This window comes from Vanessa cardui, chromosome 28 (assembly GCF_905220365.1).
Source record: "Vanessa cardui chromosome 28, ilVanCard2.1, whole genome shotgun sequence".
Taxonomy (NCBI): domain Eukaryota; kingdom Metazoa; phylum Arthropoda; class Insecta; order Lepidoptera; family Nymphalidae; genus Vanessa; species Vanessa cardui.
This window is the reverse complement of record NC_061150.1, coordinates 1,086,896-1,114,324: the sequence shown is the minus strand read 5'-3', so window position 1 is coordinate 1,114,324 and position 27,429 is coordinate 1,086,896. Positions and strand designations below refer to the sequence as shown.

The window sequence follows — 27,429 nt, the reverse complement described above, 5'->3', positions numbered from 1 at the left end:
TTAATAAATATTTCTGAATATTATATACATTTAATTATTTACTTGAGGACATGACATAATCTCTACATAGTATAAAACAACGCTTCGTGTGTGTACGCTTAAGTGTACGCTTAAGATCTTTTAAAATACGCAACGGATTTTTATACGGCTTTCATCGATAAACTGAGTGATTTGTTGAAGGTTTGTATGTAAGTACCCAGTATCGTTGTGTTCTGGTTTGAAGGGTGAGTGAGCCATTGTAACCTGTTGACTTCCAGGCAGGATATATTAATTTAAATAACTGCATTAACTAACATGACTGTATTTTTTTAAATGTTGAAAAAGAGTAACTACTGAGTTTCTTGCCGATTCTTCTCGGTAGAATCTACTTTCCGAACCGGTGGTAGCTTCACTTAATTGTTAAATGACGATTCAAAAATGCTTGTAAAGGCCCACTTGAATAAAGTTTATTTTGATTTTGATTTTAACAAATAAGACATAACATAGTTCCCAAGGTTGGTGGCGCATTGTTGATGTAAGGAATGGCTAATATTTCTTACAGCGCCATTGTTTATGGGCGATGGTGATCAATGGTGGCCCATATGTTCATCCGTCAATATATGCCATGAAAAAACTCATTACCAACAACAACTACAACAACAACAGCCTTTAAATTTCTCCCCTTGCGGAGAAGGGTTTGGAACATATTCCACCACGCTGTTCCAATTTCTATGAAATTGGACACATTCTCCTCACCATGATTTCCTTCACGCCGAGCACGAGATGAATTACAAACACAAATTAAGCATATGAATATTCAGTGGTGTTTGAACCCACAATCATCGGTTAAGATTATTTATTTATTTAATGCCACACTGTATAAATATCATTAAAGGATTGTGCCCCAGTTCGATATTACAGCACTTTAAAAAAACAAATTTAAAACATCTATCCATGTTATAATAATATATATAATACTAAATTGTATATGATATATTCCAAGCAGCAATTATTGTGAGTTCACTCATACTGCAGCAAAACAAAACAAAGATGCACGCGTCCTAACCATTGGGCCATCTCTGCCCATTAACATTATTATTTAAAATAGTCATCGTAATAAACATTGTCTCTCGAGCTGGAGGTTTGCCAAGGGAAAGCTTCGAATGCAATTTTTTTAAACGTGCTTCTTTAATATGTTACTACAATTGCGTACGTAGTCTATTTTTATATTATATTTTAATGGTTCATTTTGTCGTTGAAATATTAAGTAGTAACTATTAAGTATAAACACATATCCATACATATCTTTAAATATCTGCTTTTTACTAAATGCATATGTATACACGGTACATACGATATACCAAAATAACATTTTTTCATTTTTATCTGTCTGTTTTTTACGGTTAATCTTTGGAACGGCTGGACCGATTTTGACGGTACTTATAGCTACTTAGACTGGAAGAAAGCTGATGTAATAAGGAGTTACTTAGGCTTTTTTTATGGTATATGTTGGCGGATGAGCATATGGGTCACCTCATGGTAAGTGGTCACCATTACCCATAGAAAATTACGCTGTAAGAAATATTAATTATTCCTTAAATGCCACTAACCTTAGGAACGAAGACATTATGTCCCTTGTGCCTGTAGTTACACTGACTGGCACCCTTCAAACCGGAACACAACAATACTGAGTACAGTTGTTTAGCGGTAGAATAACGGATGTGTGGGTGGTACCTACCCAGACGGGCTTGCACAAAGCCCTACCACCAAGTCAAGCCAAGCCAAGGCTACAAGAACTTTTACACATAGTAGGCTATTTAAGATTTGGGAGATATATTATCCAGCCGTATATTTACTTTCAAAAGAAATATTACCTTTATATAAATATGGTACGGACCATCCTGAATCAAAACAGTGTTTATAATATTGTACTATGATGAACATCTGGGTTTCATTTCAATATATGTATTTTACATATAAACATAACAAAAGTTATATCCTATTGAATAAATAAACTGAAGAGCGAATATGTCGATTGATGATTGAAGATTTGTTCATTCATTCCGCGTTAACGAATGTATTGTAATCTGCGTTTTGAATGAAATTGTCTAATATGTAATCCATCAACAATTTTTTTATGGGCATGTTATAGGGGGCAATATGCAGGAGGCTCAACTGATGGAAAGTGATTACCACCGCCCATGGACATCTATAACACCAGGGGGATTGCAGGTGCGTGCAGGAGTACGCTCCATTCTTGAGGGTTCCGATGTCGTACCGGTTCGGAAAAACCGCCGGCGAAAACTGGTTCCACAGAGTGGTTGTGCGAGGTAGAAAGTGTCTTAAAAATCGCGCTGTTGAGGATTTTCGGACATCAAGGTGGTGCGGTTGAAACTTAGAATTTTGGCGAGATGTCCGAAGGTGAAATTCAGCAGCCGGGATTTATCCGAACAATTACTCGGAACATTCCCCGTGAAAAATTCGGTAGAAGATGCAGAGTGATCCAACATCTCTACGCAAAACCAGAGGATCAATGAGATCGGAAAGGGCTTGATCGTTGATAACTCGAGCCGCTCTACGTTGGATGCGGTCAAATGGAAGAAGCTGTTACTGGGGAGCACCCGCCCAGAGGTGAGAGCAGTACTCCATGTGAGGCCGAATTTTAGGCGATGGGCCGACGTGAAATACTGTCTCGCCTTGCTGAGCACACCCAGCTTTTTTGAAGCTAATTTGGCTTTGCCTTCCAATTGACCGCGGAACTGAACGAGGCTCGAAATATGAACGCCAAGTATTCCGATACTACCTGTAGCGGCTATCGGATTGAACTCAAATCGTGGAGATACGACAAATGGTGTTTTTTTAGCGGTTAACGCGCAAACTTGCGTCTTTTTGGGGTTGAAATGGACTAGATTTAGCCGGCCCCAATTCGAGACTTCGTTTAATGAAGACTCGATTTCAGACACAAGTTTGTTCCGGTTCTCTTCGACGTTTTCCCGAGAAATATTAGCGCGGCCGGTGTATAAGGTGTCAACGGTACTGTCGTCTGCATAGCAATGAATGTTTCCGATTTGCAACAAATCATTGATATGCAGAAGAAACAGAGTGGGTGATAGAACGCAGCCTTGTGGAACACCAGCATTGACGAATTTTAAGTCAGAGCATGCACCGTCGACAACGACCTAAATGCTCCGATATGCCAAAAAGCTGGTAATCCAATTGCATAATTTCCCGGGAAGCCCATAGAAAGGAAGCTTCGAAAGAAGCGCTTTGTGCCATACGCGATCGAAGGCCTTCGCTATATCCAAGCTGGCTGCTAATGCCTCCCCCTTGCTCTCAACTGCTTCGGCCCACCTGTGAGTAAGGTAAACTAGAAGATCACCGGCTGAGCGATCCCGCAGATACCGCAGGAGCTGGCAGTTTATAAGGGACTCCATTATCTTGGAGATCAAGGAGGTGATGGCTATATGCCTATAATTGGACGGGTCTGAGCGGTTGCCTTTTTTAGGGATCGGATGCACCAAAGCTGTCTTCCAGGAATTCGGGACGACGCCTAATGTGTAGGATTGCCGGAAAAGACGCGTTAAGACCGGTGCCAACTCGGGAGCACATGTCCGTAGCATGATTGGAGGGATACCATAGGGTCCGCTCGACTTATGAATGTCCAAGGAAAGGAGTGCTTTACGAACTGCACTTTGCCGGAATTTAACCTCCGACATCGTGGTATCACACCGCGGAATTGTTGGTGGAGATTTTCCTTGGTCATCCAGAGTCGAGTTTGACGCGAAGAGAGAGCCTAAAAGATCAGCTTTCTCTTTCGCGGTATGGGCCAATGACTCACCGTCCCTGTGCAGGGATGGAAAAGAGAGCTGACAGAAATTCCCTAAGAGAGAGACCAGAACGCTCGTGTTCCTGAAGGGAGACGCGCCAGTCTCTCGCCAATTCTGCCAATGTACTCCGTCTTCGCGCCTTCAATCACGTTTTTGAGGGACCTAGAGACAGAGTTATATTCCTTTTTGAATGCGCTGGTATTTACATCACGAGACGCAGTTGCATTAGCCCAGGTTTGATAGCGTTCCCACTTTCGGCGTGATGCCGTTTTGCAGAAGCGACCAAACCAAGGCTGGGACTTGCCACCGATGGGTACTGCAGAGTAAGGAATGAATAGTTCCATACCCTGAAGCACCACATCGGCAACAGAGTCAGCAGCAGCGTTCGTATCATCCGGCGACAAACAAACCTGCCCCCATGTGTAAGATGCAAAAAAAGACTGCATCCCATCCCAATCTGCTGACTTGTAGTGCCATACTCGGCGGCACCCAACAAAGCGAGGCCGTGAGTACAGCACAACCGGCACTGTACTCCGGACGAGACAGTGGTCCGATGAGCCCAGAAGGGGATCGACGATAACCTGATAGCCATCCGGATGCGAAGTCAGCAGAAGGTCCAACAGGGCAGGTGTATGATCCTCGACATCCGGAATTCGCGTTGGCGAGTTGACCAGTTGTGTCAGATCATATGCTAGAGCGAAGTCCCGAACAGATCTATCCGCATGATCGGTGGTGCGTGAGCCGAGCCATTCTGCGTGGTGGGCATTAAAGTCACCCAGAATAATGATCTCTGCTGATGGAATCTGCTGCAGCACGTAATCTGTAGCCATTTGGACGTGCTCAACTAGTCGGTCGGTTTTGGCATTACCGCTATGGGACCCATAAAGGCACGCATAGATTCGCGGATGGTCATCGCAGTCTACTCGCAGCCAGATAAATGTCCTTCAAGACTGCTGAGGCGTCGAGAACAGATATAATCTCTGACGTAAATGCATACCCCAGCTCGTGGTACAAAGGAATGGTCCAATTTGTACCCAGGGTAGGAAAGAAAAGTCGTATCGGAAGTAGAAGATACAGGATGGGCCAGAAAGGCGTACGAATTTCAAAATCGCATTACTCTTGACCGGAACGCGGGAGCGGGGTGTGGGTAGCGGGGATAGGTAGCCTGCTTCTCGGAAATCAGTCGCCATGGAGCGTTTCACCGGTGAGCAGCGTGCGTTTTGTGTAAAAGCGTATTACAAAAATGGCGAATCGTGCACTATTGCGCGAATTCTATTTCGCTCTAACTTTAGATTACATGATTTAAACCAATGTCCAAGTGAAAGTGTGATCAGATCGTGGGTTAGAAAGTTTGAGTCTTCGGGTTCGACGTTAAATGAAAAACCTGCGGGACGAACAAGGACAGTAAGAACGGAGGAGAATGTAAGCGAAGTCGTAGCGTCGGTCCGGCGCGATCCCCAGCAGTCGTCGCGAAAGAGATCAGCTGAGCTCGCCATATCAAGAACATCATTGAGGCGTATTTTGACAAAAGATCTTAAATTACACCCGTATAAGCTACAATTAGTCCAGGAATTAAAGCCAAATGACCACCATTTACGTCTTGCATTTTCCGAAACAATGTTAGAGCGTTTTCAAAGTTTAAACAATATTCTCTTTTCGGATGAAGCTCATTTCCATTTGTGTGGATTTGTCAATAAACAAAATTGTCGATATTGGGCCGAAGAAAATCCCCAATTAAAACATCAAAGACCTTTGCATTCGCTTAAAGTTACAGTTTGGGCTGCCATGTCGGCTCAAGGAATCATCGGACCCCATTTCTTCGAAAATGAGGGAGGCCATACAGTAACAGTAAATTCCGATCGCTACACAGCAATGCTACGTAACTTTTTCTTTCCCCAACTGCATAATTTTGAAGCTTACAACAGTAGAACCTGGTTTCAACAAGATGGGGCGACATCCCATACATCTAATGAGTCTATGGCAGTCGTTAACGAAGTGTTTAATGGAAAACTGATATCGCGTCGAGGGGACATTCCGTGGCCTCCCCGGAGCCCAGATCTCACGCCACTGGAGTTTTTTCTCTGGGGATACATGAAGAGTCGCGTTTATGCTAATAAACCGACGTCGATTGCCCAGCTCAAAGAAAACATTCGCGAGGAAATGTCCGCTATCCCACGAGCGATGTGCCAGAAAGTTTTCACAAATTTGAGGAATAGATTGGAAGAGTGTAAACGTGAAGAGGGCAAACACCTAAATGATGTTATCTTTAAAAAATAAAATTCCCATTTGTTCTTTTTATAATAAATATATTTTTTATTTCCTGAGCTTGGTATTTTTTTTTATATGATGTTTTCTTATCCGCTTAACTTTATGGCCCACCCTGTATCTGGGTCTCGGTTAGAAAGAGCAAGGCCGGCTTTGCCGTTTCCAGATGGTAGTGAACGGCGTTGAGGTTGGAGTTGAGTCCCCTTATGTTGCAGAAGTCCACAGCGAGGGTGGTAGGGGTTGCCTTATGATGCCTGCTCCGCTTGCCCCGAACAGTGGCGAGCGCAAAATTGCCTCCCCCAGAATTCAGAGGGCAGCCTGGGCATCCCTGCTCAGGTGGTGTATGTCCTGAGCATGGATGTCCAGAGAGGGATTCTGATGGTACCCTCCTGGGGTAATTGAACCAAATTCTGCACAACCATCAAGTATTGTGGGGGAGCGGGATTGGGCCTCCGGAACTCTCACTTACCGGACGAAAAGCGGTAGCATAGCTACCACTTTACGCCGATTTTAAGTGAGAGAGTGGTACTTCCCCGGGCGTACCGGCCCATTCGGCTGTAACCCGAAGGTATACAGCGTGGACCTGCCACTTAAAAATCGGTATTTTCTAAAATAGAGGAGATACGATAAATCGTAATTTTTTAGCGATTAACGCGCCAACATATTATTCAATACAAGACTTTATACATAGATGATAAAAAAGCGTGGAGTTAATACCTGTTGACTTCCAGGCAGGATATATTAATTTAAATAATTGTATTTAACTAACATGACTTTGTACTTTTTAAATGTTATAAAAGAGTAACTACTGAGTTTCTTGCCGCTACTTCTCGGTAGAATACTTTCCGAACCGGTGGTAACTTTTAACAATTAAGTTATAGTAAAATGACGATTCAAAAGTGCTTGTAAAAGCCTACTTGGTTAAGTCGGTCCCGTTCCGATACTTTTTTTAATGTAGAATGTTGAATTTTTGGAGTATCCTAGTCAAATAGTGAATGTGGTTTTGTATATAAATGTTGTTTGAGTGTATGTACCGTATACATGTATAATACATTATACATACATACATATGGATTTAGTAAAAAGCTGTTTTTTATTATTACAATCAGGCACTCCAATAATATGGATATGTTTAGATGATATATGGATGGCTCAGTGGTTAGAACGCGTGCATCTTAACCGATGATAGCGGGTTCAAACCAAGGCAAGTATCGCAATATACATGTTCTTAATTTGTGTTTATAATTCATCTCGTGAGGAAATCTGCATGTGTCTAATTTCATCGAAATTCTGCCACACGTGCATTCCACCAACCCGCATTGGAACAGTGTAGTGGTATATGTTCCAAAGCTTCTCCTTAATGGAAGAGGAGGCCTTATCCCAGCAGTGGGAAATTTACAGGCTGTTACTTTACTTTTTACTTTATATAATATGTAACATGAAAAATAAAGTGTCAATTATTGTAATCAGTGTATATTATGAGTTTAAAAATGGTTATTTACCAACGAAAGTTGAAAATAATACTTAATTTATTCAAAAATCCATAAATAAAAATGCATTTCTTTAAATATTTGTCACGTGACACAGAACGCTCCTGATTGGTCGGGCTTATGATGAAGTCACTTGCTCGTTAACCTTGATTTTCTACTATATGTACCACAGATGAAAATACAGGCAAGTGATGTCACCGACCCCTTTGCTGCGTCATACTGTCCAAGAAGCGTTTTTGCGCGCTATTTAAATATGTTTTTTTTAATATGATATTTTTCGGCAATTATGTACTAGAAATAAAAAAAATAAACTTCTACTGGGTTCCTTAACTTCTATTAAATTATATAAAATAGATTTAAAAACCTCATAGCACAATTGTCAAAAATATGTCATCTCTTTCTAATATTTGGGATTTAAAAGGGACGAGAAGTATTTTAGCATTAACATATGCATTTAGATATTCTCTCAGACTGAGTCCTTGTGACGCATCAGACGAATCGCATAAATATCAAAAATATTTGTTTTCGCTACGGTTTTCATTGCCGCATCAAATTTTTATCACGTCGTAATCGAAAACAAACCATTTACGCGAGATATATTGACTGTCGGCGAAGATTTATCCTGTTTGTTTACAGCATCTGCTAGTTGGGGTGGCAATGATTTCTGACAAAGTATTAAAAGACTTTATCTAAGAGTAAGTGAATTTTGATTATATTATATTATTAAATTACGAAGTGATGAACCGCTGGGGAAAACGCGTTCTAGAGTGGAGACCGCGTCTCGGCAAACGTAGTGTAGGACGTCCTCGGGCACGGTGGAGTGACGATATACGCAAGGCGGCAGGCAGGAGCTGGATGCGAGTAGCCAGAGAAAGACCACAGTGGCGTGCACTTGAAGAGGCCTATATCCAACAGTGGACGGGTATGAGCTAATGATGATGCTGATGATGATGAAGTGAATTTTGATCTGAACCCCGATGGCTCAGTGGTTAGAACGCGTGCATCTTAACCGGTGAATGTGGTTTCAAACCCAGGCAAGTACCACTGAATGTGCTAAATTTGTGTTTTTAATTCATCGCGTACTCGTCGAAGGAAAACATCGTGAGGTAACTTGCTTGTCTAATTTCATTGAAATTCTGCCATCGGAACAGCGTGGTAGAAATGTAGCCTATGTCCTTCCTTGAAGTTTAAGCTTTGCTTCAGACCAAATTTAATCAAATTCGGTCCATTATTTTGGTTGTTAAAGAGCAACAGAGTTACTTTCACATTTATAATATTAATAGAAATATATACCAAATTAGTAAAAAAACCAAATATATGTTTTTATATAGGATTTAGATATGTTCCAAACGCTCTCCTTTATGGAAGAGGAAGCCTTATTCCAGCAGTGGGAAATTTACAGGCTATTACTTTACTTTACTTAGTAAAAAAAATGTTAAATAGTCTCTGCCTAAATCTACTTGTCTCTGATTTTTAACAGTTCGACAAATTACATAGCATATAGTTACCGTTAAATAAATTATTAACTTAATTATTACAATACTGCAGTTTTATAATCAAACTAATTGAATAAGTTTATATCACTTATTAATGCCACAGCATTCAAAATGCCAAATTAAAAAATATGTATTATAGAACACCTGTGTAAAAGGTTTACATGTAATTAATGAGTTTATAGTACACTTTGGAAAGAAATGATTGCCTCGGAACTATTTTTTTCTTAAATTAAATATATATAAATTACAAATTTTGTACAAACAAAAAGACCCGCTGAGTTTCTTTCGCCGTTTCTTCTCGGGTCAGGGTGTTTCTATTTCCGAAACGTTGGTAGAGTTTAATTTGCCAATAAATAAGTTTAATTCTTCTATATTGAACAAGGAAATCAATTTTGTTTGATTTAGGATTTATCCTCTTTATTTTTTACGTCTGGCAACACTAACCGAACAGCGAGGCACATAAAGTCGTTTACATAAGTAACTGCGATTTGTTTTTCTGTGTTTCTTATAGACGTTTTAAATTTCTTAGCGTTCCTTTGAACGGCCTCTTTTAACTTCAAAGTAAATTAAAATATTTAGTGTATATGTTTTTATTGATAATTAAGAATTTGTGTTGTTTTTTTATATCCCGTGATAGCATTGAATATTCGCGTGGTAACTTATCAGTACAGTACAGTACACAGGAAAAGTCTCCCACTAATGAGAGTGTATGGAACATATCCATCCATCCACCATGCTGATCCAATGCGGCTTGATGGAATACACATGTGTCAGAATTTCGATGAAATTACACACATGCATGTTTCCTCACGATGTTTTCCTTAATCGCGGAGCATGAGATGAATTATAAACACAAATTAAGCACATGTATATGTGTGGTGTATGTGGTGCTTTCCTGGGCTTGAACCTGAAAACATCGGTGAAGGTGCACGCGTTCTAATCACTGGGCCATCTCACCTCATAAAATTATCATTTAATGTTAAAAATACCCGCTGTCCTGTCGACTTCATCACATGTGCAGCTATAATACTTCAACTAAAGAATTGAGGAATTAAATTGATCTTAATTGAAGGATAATGGAATCCGCTGCTGAAGCCCAGTAAACTTTTAGTGCAATTAGTAGTTAAATCAATAAAAAAAATCAAATATTCTTTATCCTTAAAGGCCGGCAACGCACCTGCAAGCTCACCTCACCTACAGAACACATCAATACTGAGTACTGTTATTTGGCGTTAGAATAACTGATGAGTGGGTGGTACCTATCCAGGCGGGCTTGCACAAAGCCCTACCACCAAGTAAATTTATAATATCAGTATAGATTGCTACTTATAGGTGGGATAATAGATGTGGCACCTACACACACAGCATTACCATCAAGTATTTGAAGATTAAATGCCTCGTCTATATTCTGCTGAGAAAATCACCAGCGCCTCACGAGTGTTGTCAATCACACATCATAAATCTCTGAAGGTTGAAAGCTTCCCGATCATTGTTCGGTAATTGTCGGCTTTTAAAACGAACGTTTCTTATGATAATGGAAACCTCTTTGATATTTCTTCATTAGAGCTTTCCTTTTATCTTTCAAACGCGTGCATTAATAACGGTTATTTTTTATAAACAAGCTACCCACAAGTAGTGCTACACTTTTGTGGTTAATTTGTTTCTGATCGAAGGTCGAGTTATGATAACATTCCTTATAGCATTGACTTAATACATAAAATATATTGAAATCTCTTAGTTTAGAGATTTGATGCTGGCCGGCGAGAATCATGTTAGAAAAACAAGAAATGTCAGCTGGCAGAAAGAGAAGGCTGACGGATGGTGTCAGGGTTAATAAAAGACATTGTAACAAACCAATATACGATTCCAGCTATAGTTTTGTTGTATCCATTCCCTGAATGAGTATGTCGAAGATGACCCTTAACCAAATAATCTTGCCGGCTCTCCTTTATATATATAAAGATTTACTTGGTGCTATTGCGCACAAGATTGTATTGATAAAGATAAAAAAGCGTGGACGTCCGCGTCCACGACTGTTCTCAAGTTGTCCAGAACAAATCTTATTGATTTATAATTTATTTTTGTACAGCGATCTATCGAAGCGTCACTCACCACGGTGTCCATTCTTATAGGACAGCTTAAGGGGGAGAGCTTTATTTCCCAGTTGAATCGCATTTCTGATCTGAACAAAACTGTACCAAACCTTCTGTAAATGGACCAATAACAATCGAAAAATCAAAATGAAAATAAACTTCATTCTAATTCTTTTACAAGCACTTTTGAATCGTCATTTAACAATTAAGTGAAGCTACCACCGGTTCGGAAAGTAGATTCTACTAAGAGGAACCGGTAAGAAACACAGTAGTTACATACTCTTTTCAACATTTAAAAAATGCATTAATCATTGTATATTAGTTAAATACAATTAGATATGTACGTATGTATATTATATAAGAATGCTAGCTGCGTTTCCCCGTTGTATCGCAATTCCGATCCTCTGGGCGAGAAACGAACCAGCACTCCTGTCACCAGTGTTATATTATTATTTATTTATTATACATAACGAGTTTATTTATTTACTTGGTGGCAGGGCTTTGTGCAAACCCGTCTGGGTAGGTACCACCCACTCATCAGTTATTCTACCGCCAAATAACAGTACTCAGTATTGTTGTGTTCCGGTCTGAAGGGTGAGTGAGCAAGTGTAACTAGAGGCACAAGGGACATAACATCTTAGTTCCCAAGGTTGGTGGCACATTGACGATGTAAGGAATAGTTAATATTTCTTACAGCGTCATTGTCTGTGGGTGATGGAGACCACTTACCATCAGGTGGCCCATATGCTCGTCCGCCAACATATACTATAAAAAAAAATCTCGCCTCAGAAACCTTTACACCATAGTCTAACTCAGGCTACTGAGAATTTAACGTCTGTACCTACACTGATGGATCAGAGTCTCAGGATCTGCATTAGTCAAGGTAATTTGAATCATAAATAACAAAAATAGACTATTAAAATCGACCGCAAATACGCAAGATCGTTTGTGAGTAAAATCCCGTTATATTTCAATATAAACAAACCTATCCTTTGTTTGAAACCCACGCGGTTGTAAATTTCACCCAGAGGTACAGCGGACTCCTGTTTATATGCGTTATTTTGGAGCGAAAACCACCGAACGTAATTCGATACAGGATTCACTTGGTGGTGCGTTGAAAATAACTCAAACTCAACTCAGATTGCTTTATTCAATATAGAAGTATTACAGTCTCTTATTGATAATCAATTGAAACACTACCACCGGTTCGGAAGAGAAAATACCCTGACCTGAGAAGAACCGGCAGAAGAAACTCAGCGGGTTTTTTTGTCTCAAGTATTATATAAACAATTTAAACGAAATGAAATAGCCATTAGGCGATCTTTTCATTCCCAAGGTGTGCTATCAATCGTAAACTCATTAATTGTATAATAACCTTTTGCACACAAGCGTTCCTTTATAAATTTTTTTAATTTGGCAACATAGGCATTTTGAACGCTTTCTGGGATCCTGTTGTAAAACCGTATACATTGCCCCACAAAAGAGTTACTGACTATGCAGTCGAGCAACAGGAGTAATAAGTTTGTGTTTGTTCCTTGTACCAATGCTATGAGTATCACATTTTTGGCTTCAGCTTATTCCGCAGCGGCACCTGCTCTTAACATTGTTTTTCGGATATGAGATGGGGCCGTCTTCGTTCCCAGGGAACCAATGTTAATCCATCAGGTCTCTTACATCATCATTTGGCTTTTCTCCTGTTATAGTCGGAATGGAGTATACATTGGCACATTCGCAGAATTTTAATTAAGTGTTACAAGAGTAACCTTAGCCTTCAATACGGTGTTATGACATTTGATTCTATATCAATTTCGACGACCTCCGTGGTCGAGTGGCGTGTACACCGGTTTTACGGGTACGCCACTCTGAGGTCCTGGGTTCGATTCCCGGCTGAGTCAATGATTGTCATTAGTATTCTACGTTGTCTTGGGTCTGGGTGTTTGTGGTACCGTCGTTACTTCTGATTTTCCATAACACAAGTGCTTTAGCTACTTACATTGGGATCAGAGTAATGTATTTAAAAAAAAAAAAATTTAGATCACATTACTATTGTATATTATGTTATAGCGGGGCTATTGAATTTACTTTATTATATACAACTATTATTGTAATTAATTGATCAATAATTTGTAATAATGTAATTAATCTTATTTTATATGGCATAGCATTTAATACTGGCATGTAACACTACTTCTTATTTCAAATATGATTGAGCTGTCATTAGAAAACAATTGGACGATAGCGAGACTTGTTTGACTCTTTGAACAAAAGATAGAAAGGTTGGAGCATCATTGTAAAACGGTAATATTATTTTGGCCATCCCGAACTACTGGAATTACATAAGATTGTTTATCACTTGACACTCATACGTAATAATACTTGTGAGTGCACTTAGTAATCAAATGTAAGGCCCTAATTTCAACCGACTTCTAAAAAAGAGGTTATCAGTTTGACATATATATATGTAACATTATTAAAATAGAATTATATTTGAGTTTGATAATCCGTTTACGTTTCCAAGCACGTGTGCTATTTCATAAGTGTATGTGCGTTTTTATGTTTGTATACAAATTTTTCGAAAATTATACGTCGAATTGAAATCCTAATTTTTAATCTTAGTTAGGAAACCTCAACTTAGGGACAGTGAGAGTTTCATTAAAATCGGTCTAGTAGTTTATGTCCGTATGAATAATCTTTTTTTTTAAATATTACTTTAGTCGTTGAATTAACAACATTAAATGCTTAAATATATATACAAATATGAACTAAAACTAGTTACTGTATAAATCTTGACCGCGTGGAATGGTGGCAAGAATGCTAGCAGCATTTCCCGGTTGAATCGCAATTCAGATCCTCTGGGCAAAAAACGAACCAGCCCTCCTGTCACCAGTGGAGGCAATGAGGCGAGGTGTTATACTTTAGTCGTTTTTTTCCAGTCTTTACAAAAAATCGCTTCCTTATTTCTTAGTGCAGATTTTATTACCGATATTAAAATATATTACCGACATTTTTCTGCGGATACATTAAAATTTTATAATTATTTACGAATATCACAGAATGTTATAAAAAAGACACTTTATTACGCCAAATTTCGCGGTTTACGTTAAAACTATATTTAGAAACATTTTCAAAGTTACCAATCTATTCGCATTATATCTAATGCTAGTAGTTTAGCGGGTTTAGTAAATAATAACATCGGTTTAAATGATTTACACTTTCCTGTAATTAAATAATCAATAATTTTAACAAAACAACTGTAAAGTAAGTAAAGTAACAGCTCATAAATTTCCCACTGCTGGGATAAGGCCTACTCTTCCGTTAAGGAGAGGGTTTGGAACATATTCTAGCTATGGCAGAATTTCAATGAAATTAGACACATGCAGGTTTCCTCACGATGTTTTCCTTCACCGCCGAGCACGAGATGAATTATAAACACAAATTAAGCACATATATATAGTGGTGTTTCAATCATCGGTTAAGATGCACGCGTTCTAACCACTGGGCCATCTCAGCTCCAAAAACAACTGAGCCAAAACTAATTAACGGCGCAAGAGCGGACGCCATAGAAATTATTGATAAATTAATTACAATAACAATTGTATATAATAAAGTAAATTCAATAGCCCCTGCTATATTCATAATATGCGATAATAATGTGATATAAATTATGATATAGAATCAAATGTCATAACACCGTGTTGAAGGCTAAGGTTACTCTCGTAACATTTCGTATGACACGCGTCCCGACTCGACTACCCAACGTCCCGTTCACGGTAACGGGCCGGCAGTTGTCGCATGCGGCGCGGGCGACTTCCTAGATCGTCCAGAAGTCTTACCGCTATAGTAGACGCTCTCGGCTTCACTCGTGTTAGGGTTGTCATGTGTCAGGCAAGTTTACTTCATAACAAATTTGATCATTTCAATTGATCGGTTTGTTAGTAAAACAGCGGAACAGACAGAGTTATAGTACGACACAAATTAGATGTAGCAACGGAAAATGCAATGGTATGAAAATAAAACCAATCATTGCCGATTTACACGACCAATAGAAATAGCTCCCTATCGCGCCATTCGATGCTATTGGTCGCTATAGATTCCCGCGTCAGAGAAAGCAAGTGCATGTAAATCGACGCGTCTAATTGACGAATATATTAAGTCATATGATATTACAAGTTATTACGTTTGTGTAAAGATCATATTCGCATGAGAAATAAATAAGTATTGATAATTTGGGATGGCGTACTCGATTGGAATTTTGCCGATGCGACATCTAAGTTATGTCGTACTATACTTCAATATTTATAATAGTAATATAGAAATATAGATTAAAATATGAGCTGTGCCCGCTACTCTCTGCCAGTGGCGTAGCTATCGTAGGGAAGGTGGTGTAGTACACCAGGGCCCCGAACTACAGGGGGCCCTCTAAACTAAGCCTTAAGCTTCTAAAGCTAGAAAATCACGACCCTGCGCACAAGACTTCTTATTTGGTATCTATAATTTTAAAGGGTAATTTATAAGTTAAAGAGGAATGGGAAAGAGGGGGTGAAGGCCCAATTCTTTTTCTATGCACCGGGCCCCTTCCTCACCTAGGTACGCCACTGCTCTGTGTGCCTTTGAATTTAACAAAAAAGTTATTATTCAAGTCACAGATTTTACTATGACTTATTTTGTATTATGCAGCTTTTGTGATACTATCTCGTTGTTGGAAGGCGTCACGTCAGGTGACGGCGGAGTGGCGGCACGCGCGTGTCACGTTTAAGAGAAATGCACCAGAGGGGGCCTCGTCGCTGAAACAGCTATGTCTACCAGGCAACTTAAGGTAAAGGAAGGAAACGGATATGGAAAGAGCTTTATTATTATTTAATATATAATTTGACCTACCACCTACTTGGTGGTAGGACTTTGTGCAAGCCCGTCTGGGTAGGTACCACCCACTCATCAGTTATTCTACCGCCAAATAACAGTACTCAGTATTGTCATGTTCCGGTTTGAAGGGTGAGTGAGCCAGTGTAACTACAGGCACAAGGGACGTAACATCTTAGTTCCCAAGGTTGGTGGCGCATTGACGATGTAAGGATTAGTTAATATTTCTTACAGCGTCATTGTCTATGGGTGATGGTGACCACTTGCCATCGGGTGGCCCATATGCTCGTCCGCCAACCTATACCATTAAAAAAAATCTAATATAAAAGTAGCCTAATTTTTTTTCCATCAGCCAGTGAAAATCCCGTCAACATCGGTCCAGCTCAAGAGATTAGCCATAACAAACAGGCAAACATAGATATGAATTTAGTTTAAAACGGTTATTTTAATGTTTCAAACATACACTTGAATTTATTATATGCATGATGACAAAATATGGTTTAAATAATTTAAAAAAAAAACAGATTACTTAATTTATACTTCTGACAGGGAAGAAATTTGTCATTTCAAAGAAATATTCAATGCTTTATGTAATACTGTAATTATTATAAATAAACTAAGTGGCTTTATTTTCATTTATTTTCCTTATAATCTACTTCCCAACCGGTGTTAGCTTTACATTTAATATAGTTCTGTAAAATGACGATACAAAAGAGCTTGTAAAACTTTAATAAAGTATGTTCAGATTTTATTTGATATGAAAATAATGGAAGTTACTTTAATAAAGATAATTATTTGGTTAAGCATTTAGATGTGTCCAGTAATATTTAATTAGCTCGCCTGTTTGAAACATAAAGCAATATCTGACTTTGTCGTAATATAAAACAAAGCCGCTTACCGCTGTCTGTCCCTATGTATGCTTAGATGTATAAAATTACGCAACGGATTATGACGAGGCTTTTTTAATACATAGATTAATTTCAAGAGGAAGGTTTATATGTATAATACATGCACAATATAGTAGAGAATGACTGAAAAACTAAACATTGTAAGACATAATACATAAATGTGTAATAATCGCGAAAATTTAAGACAACATTATTGTAAGACATTCTGTAGTATATTTAGTATTAGCATTGCAACCGTGCGAAGCCGGGGCGGGGCGCTAGTATTATACATTAAATTATTTCGTAATAGATTCAGTAATTTATATGTATTTGTGTATAAGATATTTTAACGAAACGATATTTATGACTATTGTGAAATTATGTGAGTAACAAATAACAATGATGTTTTAGTAAACAGATATGTTATTAACGCGCAAAAAGTGAAGACTAGAAAACGTCCTAATTGGGACGTTTGCCTTTAGTCGTTTTACGTAGTAATACGTTATAATACATCATAATTACGTAGTAATACATTTTGCGTAATTAAAACATCTAGTTATCCCTTTTACTTATTGTTTTTATCAAGCTATCCTTTTTACTTTTAACGAAATGTAAAAATAAACTAAAATAAACGGTCCCCGGCGCGGCACACTTTTTTCTGTTGTTTAGTATGGATATAACATATCTGGTTATTAGAATATCATTGGTGAGTAACTATTTGATTTTATTTTATTGATATTGGCAACAATATGTCTAGATATACAAAAAAATAATAATCTGTATATTTATTAAGTACTGTGAAGGTAACTGTTAAATATTCATGAGTCAAATTAGACACTATACTAATATATTAGTAATACTCTCTCACCATAGTCATTTACAATTGGCTATTTGACAACGCGAAAAATAAATTGTGAATTATTGTAATCAGTGTATGTTATGAGTTTAAAAATGGTTATTTACTAACGAAACTTGAAAATAATACTTAATTTATTCAAAAATCAATAAATAAAAATACATTTTTTCAAATGTTTGTCACATGACACAAAACGCTCCTGATTGACCGGGCTTATGATGAAGTCACTTTCTTGTAAACCTTGCTTTTCTACTATATGTACCACAGATTAAAATACAGCAAAGTGACGTCACCGACCCCATTGCAGCGCCATATTGTACAAGTAGCGTTTTCGCGCGTTATTTAAATATGGAATTTTTAATATGATATTTTTCGGCAAATATGTACTTACTAGAAATAAAAACATCAACTTTTTTTGAGTTCCTTAACCTCTACTAAATAATATAAAATGGATTTTAAAAACCGGTCAAATATCCTATTCTCAAAGACAATTTTAAAAGCCATTTAATCGTGTGTGGGATAAAAATCATATACATCATTTAAACAAACATACGCCCTGTTCCGATCGAAGTAGAAATAAAGATAAAGCAACCTTAGACTTACGTCTAACCTTACTTACATTATTTTTTGAGTTTATGATGAATACATCATTATACAACATTTAACTATACACATTTATTTTTGTTTTACTTCCAAAATTTCGATACAAAAGTGAAATAGATTAAAAAAAGACAAGAACATAAAAAACTTTAATCAGAATATAAACAACTTCAATCATTTACAAATAAACCAAAATAGTTCTAACTTCGAAAATATCTTAACATAAAAAAATCACCGAATCACACATATTGAAGTAAATTACTTACTCAATTGAGCTTACAAGTCCAAATAAGATGCAAATAACACTTATAACAAATTACAAGTCGCGCCAATATTGACATTACTGTTCGCGCCCAAAAAGAAAGAATAATGACGGCTTGATACGATTTCGCTCGCTTTTGTTTTTTTTTTATTTTAATTTTAATTTTTAATTAAAATTTTAATTTTTTCCAGCCAGTTGCATAGTTAAAGGAATCTCCAAAATATATACTAATCAAGAACTGTTTGTAGTAAATCATAAAGCGGACTAATCAACAAAACACTTGTGATATTGAAAAGTAAGGTTTGTTTTCGTTGTTTCCTTTTGTCATTTGAATAGAGTTTGGAATAATCAAGCTTTCGACCAATGATAGCGCGTAAATTTGCTGTCAATCGTTTATTTGTCATATATGCTCTAGTGGTTCGATTACCTATAATACAAATATAATACCATACCATGAACAACACGATATTAAATCAAAAAGCATAGTTGAGAGCATGTTCCATAGAAAAACTAGATGTAATAAAATTCCGAAGACATTTTTGAATTTGCCGTTTCGTTAATTAAAATCGTTTGTAAAAAATACATTCGTAGAAAAAGCATATCATTCGATACAAGATTTTATAGATGATAAAAAAGCGTAGAGTTAATACCTGTTGACTTCCAAGCAGGATATATTAATTTAACTAACATGACTTTGTATTTTTTAAATGTTAAAAAAGAGTAACTACTGAGTTTCTTGCCGGTTCTTCTCGGTAGAATCTACTTTCCGAACCGGTTGTAGCTTCACTTAATTGTAAAATGACGATTCAAAAGTGATTGTTAAAGCCCACTTGAATAAAGTTTATTTTGATTTTGAAAAAAAATCAACTGTTTTACCAATAACATTATTATTGATTCCATTTGTGAAAAACAAATGGTGTTTTATGACCGCATATTAATTTTTAAGATAGCACACAAAAATATTTTTTAGGCGAAAACACAGATACGGAGATGTTTATACTATTTTAGACAAAATCATTCCAAATAAAAGACTAATATACTTTTAATCACCTATAATTCATAAATACATTTATTATAAACATGATGGAATTATTGCCATTATAAAATAATCAGTGTTACCATAAAGTACAGGTGTATCTAGTATTATTATGTAACAAGGTGTATTTTAATATGGCAACACAGATGGTATCCACTATCGCCTTATAAACTAGATGTTGACTTGTATTCACTTCTTTGCGATTAATTCTTCCAAGGCCTTCATTTCGGCTGAAAACAAACAATAAGATTATTAATAACTATAAATAACACAACAAATTAAATTAATAAAGTAAGTAATAAGTTCAAGAGCTGAAATGGCCCAGTGATTAGAACATGTGCATCTTAACCGATGATTGTGGGTTCAAACCCAGGCAAGCACCACTATATATATATATATATATATATATATGTATGTGCTTAATTTGTGTTTATAATTCATCTCATGCTCGGCGGTGAAGGAAAACATCGTGAGGAAACCTGCATATGTCTAAGTTCATCGAAATTCTGCCACATGTGCACTCCACCAACCCCCAATGGAACAGCGTGGTAGAATATGTTCCAAACCCTATCCTTAATGGAAGAGGAGGCCTTATCCCAGCAGTGGAAAATTTACAGGCTGTTACTTTAAGTTTTTCATACATTAGAATAAATATTGGAAGATTTTTGATGTTACTTGGCTAACTATGGTAATAATTTCTGAAAAAATTGTCAAAAGAAACTTTTGGTTTATCTGTCCTATCAGCTGTGAAATATAAAAAAATCATTCTTTACAGTGTCAAACATTTTGTTGCAATTTTATAACTTTATTTGTCTTGATGTCATACAATATTACAGAGCAAAATTTTATTACATACAAATTTTATAGAAGTTTTAATTTTATTTATAAAAGTAACGGTGTTAACAATTACAGCTTAATTAATTAACGAAAATGTGTCCTTCTCAACTATAAAATTAAGTATATAATATCATTGGTAAGTATTATTTTCTTTAATCTTCATATGACATTTATCTCACATACACAAGAGAACTTGTAAGCAATAATTTCACTTGTGTGGCGATAATTTAATTTAAGGTGGGCCTTAGTGAGTGATTAATACTATATCTAGTGAGATCATTATATAACACTAATTTTAATCATAAATAATCTTGATAACACTTAATAAGTTACCATAACCAAAAATTCTGCATATTATGCAGATAATATATACCAACTGTCAAGATAATTGTTTTTTTGAAGTGAAACAGTGATCTAACATCGAAGGTAAAAAAAATGAGAACAATTTTAATTATTATAATTTAGAATGTTAATTACTGTATATTTAGAACCAATAATTATTATTGGTCTACTGAATTTAAACATTAATTTTGTTAGTTGACTTATGAACCAAACAAGAATTTTATTATCTGTAGAAAAAGTATAAGTTTGGAGGGCTTTCAAAGAATATTCGATAGGTAAAAATAAAAATGGTTTCTAACTGATCACAAAGTTATATAAAATGTATATGTTAATTAATTTACAGCTAATAGTGACTTTGTCATAATTAGAGTATTTTCAACTGAAGAAAGGAGGTTTTATATACTAGTTTAAAATTATTGAAAAGTCACAAACCGGCAGCTGCTCTGGCCTTCTCTTCCTTCATCTTTGCGTCCCTGATAACCTTCTCCTTAGCTTCAATTTCACGAAGCTTGTTTTCCTTCTTTGACAGCCTGTTTTGGTGGAAGGCTCCGTAAAGGATACCAGCGGTAAGGAATGACCAACGACCAAACTGTAATGTTTTGATAATAACTTTATTTTTTTATTTCACAGATTTTGTATCTATCCAATATATTATACTATTTATTTAACCTTGATTATTTATGTCTGTCAAATCCGAAACTGAATCAAAATAATGAACATTTTCCCACTAAGTACACATACTAATGAAGTAGTAACGAGTGTTAAGCATAGCTATCACTTCAAAATAATAAAATTGATATGTTTTAGTTTTCTTGTAATGTGGCACTCCGTGCATATAAGAAGTTTAAGTGTAGGCCTATTATGCATTTAGCATTTTCTATTTAAGTATTAAGGATATAAATATTGAAAAGGGGTTCTGGAAACATGGAAAACCATATGAGGCACCTGAAGGTAAATTATTATCGCTGCTCAAAGACATTGGTGCCACAAGAAACAGTAACCACTTCTTACAATACCAATGTATACTAATCTTGGGAACTAAATGTACCTAGTGCTTGTAGTTATACTGTTTTATTCACCCTTTAAACTCTTAACAATATATAATAGTCCTTTCTCTTTTTTCTGTCTGTGATAAAGAGGCAAAGGCAAGAACCTACTTGCTAAATGATCAGGCTTAAATAAAATAATCTACATCATGATTTTATGAAACTAGCAAATTCACTAAAATTAATTTGATAAGCGTTTTTTAGGTGTTCTCATTACATTCTCATTTACTTAAGGTAAATTTTTATAAAAGGGACGTCTTAACTTATTACGTTAGTCGTAAGTAAAGTAGTTAGTCACTGATATTAATACTCAAATTTTGAAGTAAAACGCTATAATATTATACATATTAAAGACTTTTTTATTTTATTTTATGAAGTGAGGTTATTCAAAATTTCTTTGCAAATATTATAAACAACCCTATATTCTATATCATGTGATTTAATTGTTAGAAGTATATTATTAAGCCTTTACATACAATTCTTTTTTATAAAAAAGAAGTTTTTTTTTTAAATATCGAATGCAAGTTCAAAAACACTGTACTATTACATAATTTCAATTTATTAAATTTTAATAGTTAACTTACCCTGATCAATGGGGACACTTTTACGGGGGGGCCAAATGGAAGATCAGACATTTTTATAGTGTTTTAGGAATTTAAAACCCAAACAGGATTTTTTAATAAAACCTAAATTATTTTCCCTTCGCGAAGGTTATGGTGTGATAGTGTTACCACTAACTGTAACAATGCAACAAAATTACTATTACACAAAATATTAAATATAAAATTAGTTTTAATTTAAATATATTATTTTTAACTAATTTCAACATATTTAAATATTTTTACAAGATTAATGATGTTAATAGTAATAATGTTTGAAAAATTAAAATTTACATAATTTGAGAAGACAATAAATTATTTTTACATATGGCAATTCTAAAACAAAGCATCTGAGTTCTGCGATGACTTTGTCAGACATGAATGAAGACGTCACAATGAGTGTGACGTAAAAGCCATTTTCGTTCGTGTCATTCATTAAACGATTGATAATTTCGAATTTTCAATCAATCAGTCGACACTCGACAGTCGGCAATATGGCGTTAATGGTGTCGTTCGTGTCGGTAGCCGTTTCTATACTGTACACGCCGTTCCTGCTTCTTATTTTGTGTGTGATATTCTTGGCATCTATTGGAAAATCATTGGGTGTAAGGCGGCTTTATGTGAACATATTACTTAAACTTTTCGAGGTAAGTAGTGTACATGCATATTATATTAACAATTACTGATGCACCCTCATTTGGTGTCTCGAATTCTGATCATATTGTTTAAAGAAATCACATTAACACGGCTATTTATATGTAAGATGTAGTGTCGTTATTTTTGTTTTATCTGTGAGCAAAACGATGAAAAAAATTGTTGTTTACATGGCTTTTACTATGAATTTGATGTGTTATTGGTTATCAAGACATCCAAGGTTTTTTTTGTGTATCTAACACCTTTGGAGCTTAAAGTTTTACATACACACAATGTCAATAAAGATACAGCACAAAGCATATTAGTCATTGATAAACACTTGTTATTCGTTAACAAATTAATAGATTAGTATTAATTAAAACATTAATTGATATGTTTAACATATCTAATGCAAATTAAGAGACTACAAAACAACATAGCTCGTAATTTCATCAGACGTCTGATCGTTTAGCATTATTCGACAATATTATAATGATAGTGTAGAACAATATCTTTCAAAACACCTGTGTTCGCAAAGATAATTATATGCATTTATATTATTGATGCATAGTTGAACAATTAGTAACAAAATAGATTAAGTAATTATCTGTAATACAAAATGAGATCTATTTTGTTGTGGTAAACTGACCAGCTATGCAAATACATATTAATCTTAAGATAAGCTGCCATGTTTTAGAGGTTTTAATTAAGAATATGGAGCTACAGATTTTGGTCACCGTTTTCATTAGATATAGATGGGATCTCACATGGAGCAGTTATGTTAAATGACCAATCTATATTATTATTATATATGTGGAAGTGTCTGTCTGTGTGTCGTTCTTTAACGACCAAACTAATGAACCAAATATGAAGAGTTTTGGTGTGAAGCAAACTTGAACTCCAAGGCAGGACATAGGCTACTTTTGTGCCAAACAAACGATAGCCGATCCCTTAAAAGTGAACGAAGCTGGGGCAACTACTACTTTCATATTTGAGATGTCTGTGCTGCTGTGTAAAAAGTATATAAATACAATAATTATTTATTAAATTTTCAAATTAAGTTATATTATTGTGATGGGATTATGATTCTTATGACCCTTTAATCATAAGTGGTTTTGGTATATAATATAACATAAGTAGCTGTGCTATGTTTCCTTTATGTGTAGGCTATTGGAGTGACAAATATAATTATCATCGTGTATATCTCCTACAAATAAACAGTAAATAGATAACGTACTGTTTAAATTTGTTCAAAGGGTGATTAGCTCCTTAAAATGACGTATAAAGTCCATTACTAATATATAACAACAACAGCCTGTAAATTTCCCACTGCTGGGCTAAGGCCTCTGAGGAGAAGGGAGAAGAGGCCTTTGCTAATATATGTCGATAATACATACTGATTGTAATAATATAGAAACCTGTATAGAACTTATTAGTTAATCTACCGTCAAACTATGTCATACAGTTTTAACTATATTGAGTTTGGATTAAAATGTATGATTAATTATACATTATGAATACACAACAAAATGCATTTCATTATGTAAATACTGATACGTTGATTGTTATAGTTCATGGCCCTTTTGTTGTCGAATAAAGTTGAATAGTCCATCCTCAATAAGCAGGCTATTCAACATTAAAAAGAAATTGTTAACCGTTTGTTTGTTTCTGAGTTTAAAATGTTTAAATATACAAAATCTAGTTTTATATTCAATCCAAACTTAAATTAATCATAGGTCGAAAATTTTAAGAAGACTTTAGTTGAGGATTGCTCAACTGTGGGAAAATGACAATCTGTTAGTTAACTTACCAGTTATACTTGTAGTTTCTGTTACATATATAATACAAATATCAATATATATGTTACATATAAAACTTTGTAGATTTTGCATCTATATAATATTATAAATGTGAAAGTAACTCTATCTGTCGTTCTTTCACGACCAAACTGCTGAACTGAATTTGATGAAATTTGGTACGAAGCAAATTTTAACTCTAAGCAAGGACATAGGTTACTTATTTTGCCTGAAACATGATAACCAACACCATAAACGCGCGTGAAGCCGTGAAGTGAAGCCCTATCAACTTACTCCTTACATCGTCAATGTGCTACCAACCCTGGGGACTAAGACATTATGTCCCTTGTGCCTGTGGTTACACTGGCTCACTCACCCTTCAAACCGGTACACAAAAATACTGAATACTGTTATTTGGCGGTAGAATAACTGATGAGTGGGTGGTACCTACCCAGACGGGCTTGCACAAAGCCCTACCACCAAGTAAAAAAAGGATATCCAAAACAACTATTAAATGTTGAGGCATATTTGCCATTCAAGGAATGGTAAGAATCCCTTTCAACCGATATCTGATCTATGGGTGGTGGTGACCACTTATTATCGTAACCAGCTAATTTGATAGCACGTTCATCTTCCTGTAACACAAAAAGTCTGGATCACTAGTGAGATCCCTTGGTGATTGGTCCGTTGGTTCTTTTTTGACCGGTCAATCGTTTTTCCAATCGAAGGCGTAGTTGGATAAACAAACAAAAGTAACCTTGAATGGACGTGACGTTAAATTTAACTCAAATAATGACGTATATGATAAGTTTTACTCGATTTTTTTTTTTTTGTTTATAATGACGTACCGTTCGAGCCTTAACAAGCCTCAGGTGAGTCATGCTTGCAACCTGCAAACAAGAATTCCCACCGCTGGGCGAAGGCTTTCACTCTCTTTGAGGAGGTTTGGAACATATTCCATTACGCTGTTCCAATGCGGGTTGGCGAAATACACATGTGGCAGAATTTCTATGAAATTAGACACATGCAGGTTTCCTCACGATGTTTTCCTTAACCGAGCACGAGATGAATTATGAACACAAATTAAGCACATATTATATAGTGGTGCTTGCCTGGGTTTGAACCCGTAAATATCGGTTAAGATGCACGCGTTCTAACCACTGGTCCATCTCGGCTTCGTTCTATATTGAATAAATATTTTTGACATTGACTTCGATAATCATGGAATTTTTTTATACAAGTGTACGCAATTGTATATTATAAACAAAAATCTTTCACTCTTGTCTATGATAATATATGTCTAATTATTCTATTTGTGAGTCGAGATGGCCCAGTGGTTAGAACGCGTGCATCTTAACCGATGATTGGGCGTTCAAACCCAGACAAGCACCGTAGTTTCATGTGATTAATTTGTCTTTATAATTCATCTCGTGCTCAGCGGTGAAGGAAAACATCGTGAGGAAACCTGCATGTGACAAATTCCATAGAAATTCTGCCACATGTGTATTTCACCAATCCGCATTGGAACAGCGTAGTGGAATATGTTCCAAACCTTCTCCTCAAAGGAAGAGGAGGCCTTTAGCCCAGCAGTGGGAATTTACAGGCTGTTGTTGTTGTTGTTATATAAGAAAACCTCATAAACATAGTTTTATAACGGCCTCCTTGGTCGAGTTGTGTGTATACCGGTTTTCATGGGTACGTCACTCCAAGCCTATGTAGAAGAAGTTCTATGTTGTCTCGGGTCTGGGTGTTTGTGGTACCGTCGTTACTTCTGACTTTCCATAACACAAGTGCATCAGCTACTTACATTGGGATCAGAGTAATGTATGTGATGTTGTCCATTATGTATTTATAATTTATTTTTGTTTCTGAGTTACGATTAATTTACACAAATGTCAGATAGGGTATCTATAAGAACGAAAGCCCCCCCTAGTAATAATTATAATTGTATTCTGAATGATAACATTAATTGTTATCAGCGAATTACAAAATTAACGTTTTTTATCGCGTATAACTTTTATCGGTTAATGTATTTTTTGTTCTTGATTGAATTAATCGATAAAAAATCTAATTATTTATTGGATTTTATCGAGACGAGTGACCCATCAAGGTCTGCAGACGTAACAGCGTCGGAGACACGGTATTATGTAATACTTGTGCGTTGAAAACTTTCCTTTAATAAAATTTTACTGACTGAGATTTTATTGTTTGAACTAAAATGACCCAGTGGTTAGATTACGTGAATTTTAACCGATGATTTCGGGTTCAAACCCAGGCAAGCACCGCTGTATATATGTGCTTGGTTTGTATTTATAAGTCATTTCATCTCTCCTCGGCGGTGGAGAAAACATCGCGAGGAAACCTGCATGTGTCTTATTTCATCCACATGTGCATGTGCATTCCACATTTATCGAGGCCTTAGCCCAGCAGTGGGAAATTTACAGGCTGTTACTTTTTAATTCTTTTTTATTGACATACTAGCGCCCTAGCGGTTTCGCACAGGCAATACTGATACTAAATATACT

The 27,429-nt window shown here is 36.0% G+C and overlaps 2 protein-coding genes across 3 annotated transcripts in view; one reads left to right on the top strand and one right to left on the bottom strand.

Moving 5' to 3' along the window:
- Positions 1-19,652: 19,652 nt before the first annotated feature.
- Positions 19,653-22,626, bottom strand: LOC124541732 (ATP synthase subunit e, mitochondrial). Its single transcript, XM_047119670.1, has 3 exons — positions 22,461-22,626; positions 21,263-21,419; positions 19,653-19,881 (listed from the first exon to the last, which is right to left on the bottom strand). The coding sequence occupies exons 1-3, from the start codon at positions 22,509-22,511 to the stop codon at positions 19,841-19,843; spliced, it is 249 nt and encodes an 82-aa protein (XP_046975626.1). The 5' UTR covers positions 22,512-22,626; the 3' UTR covers positions 19,653-19,840.
- A 254-nt stretch (positions 22,627-22,880) lies between these two features.
- The window catches only part of LOC124541465 (glycerol-3-phosphate acyltransferase 4), a 33,806-nt gene continuing 29,257 nt past the window's right edge, over positions 22,881-27,429 (top strand). Inside the window, exon 1 of one of the 2 annotated variants that reach the window (XM_047119376.1) lies at positions 22,881-23,122. In XM_047119376.1, the coding sequence (XP_046975332.1) occupies positions 22,970-23,122 (153 nt within the window). In that variant the 5' untranslated portion in view covers positions 22,881-22,969. The remainder of the gene's footprint in view (positions 23,123-27,429) is intronic. The other variant, XM_047119378.1, reaches the window with a different exon arrangement.

Coding starts and splice junctions, on each gene's coding strand:
- LOC124541732 (XM_047119670.1), bottom strand. CDS start 22,511: ATGTCTGATCTTCCATTTGGCCCCCCCGTAAAAGTGTCCCCATTGATC. Junction 21,420..22,460: donor AAGTGTCCCCATTGATCAGG/GTAAGTTAACTA, acceptor AAAACATTACAG/TTTGGTCGTTGGTCATTCCT. Junction 19,882..21,262: donor GAAGGCCAGAGCAGCTGCCG/GTTTGTGACTTT, acceptor GTTTGTTTTCAG/CCGAAATGAAGGCCTTGGAA.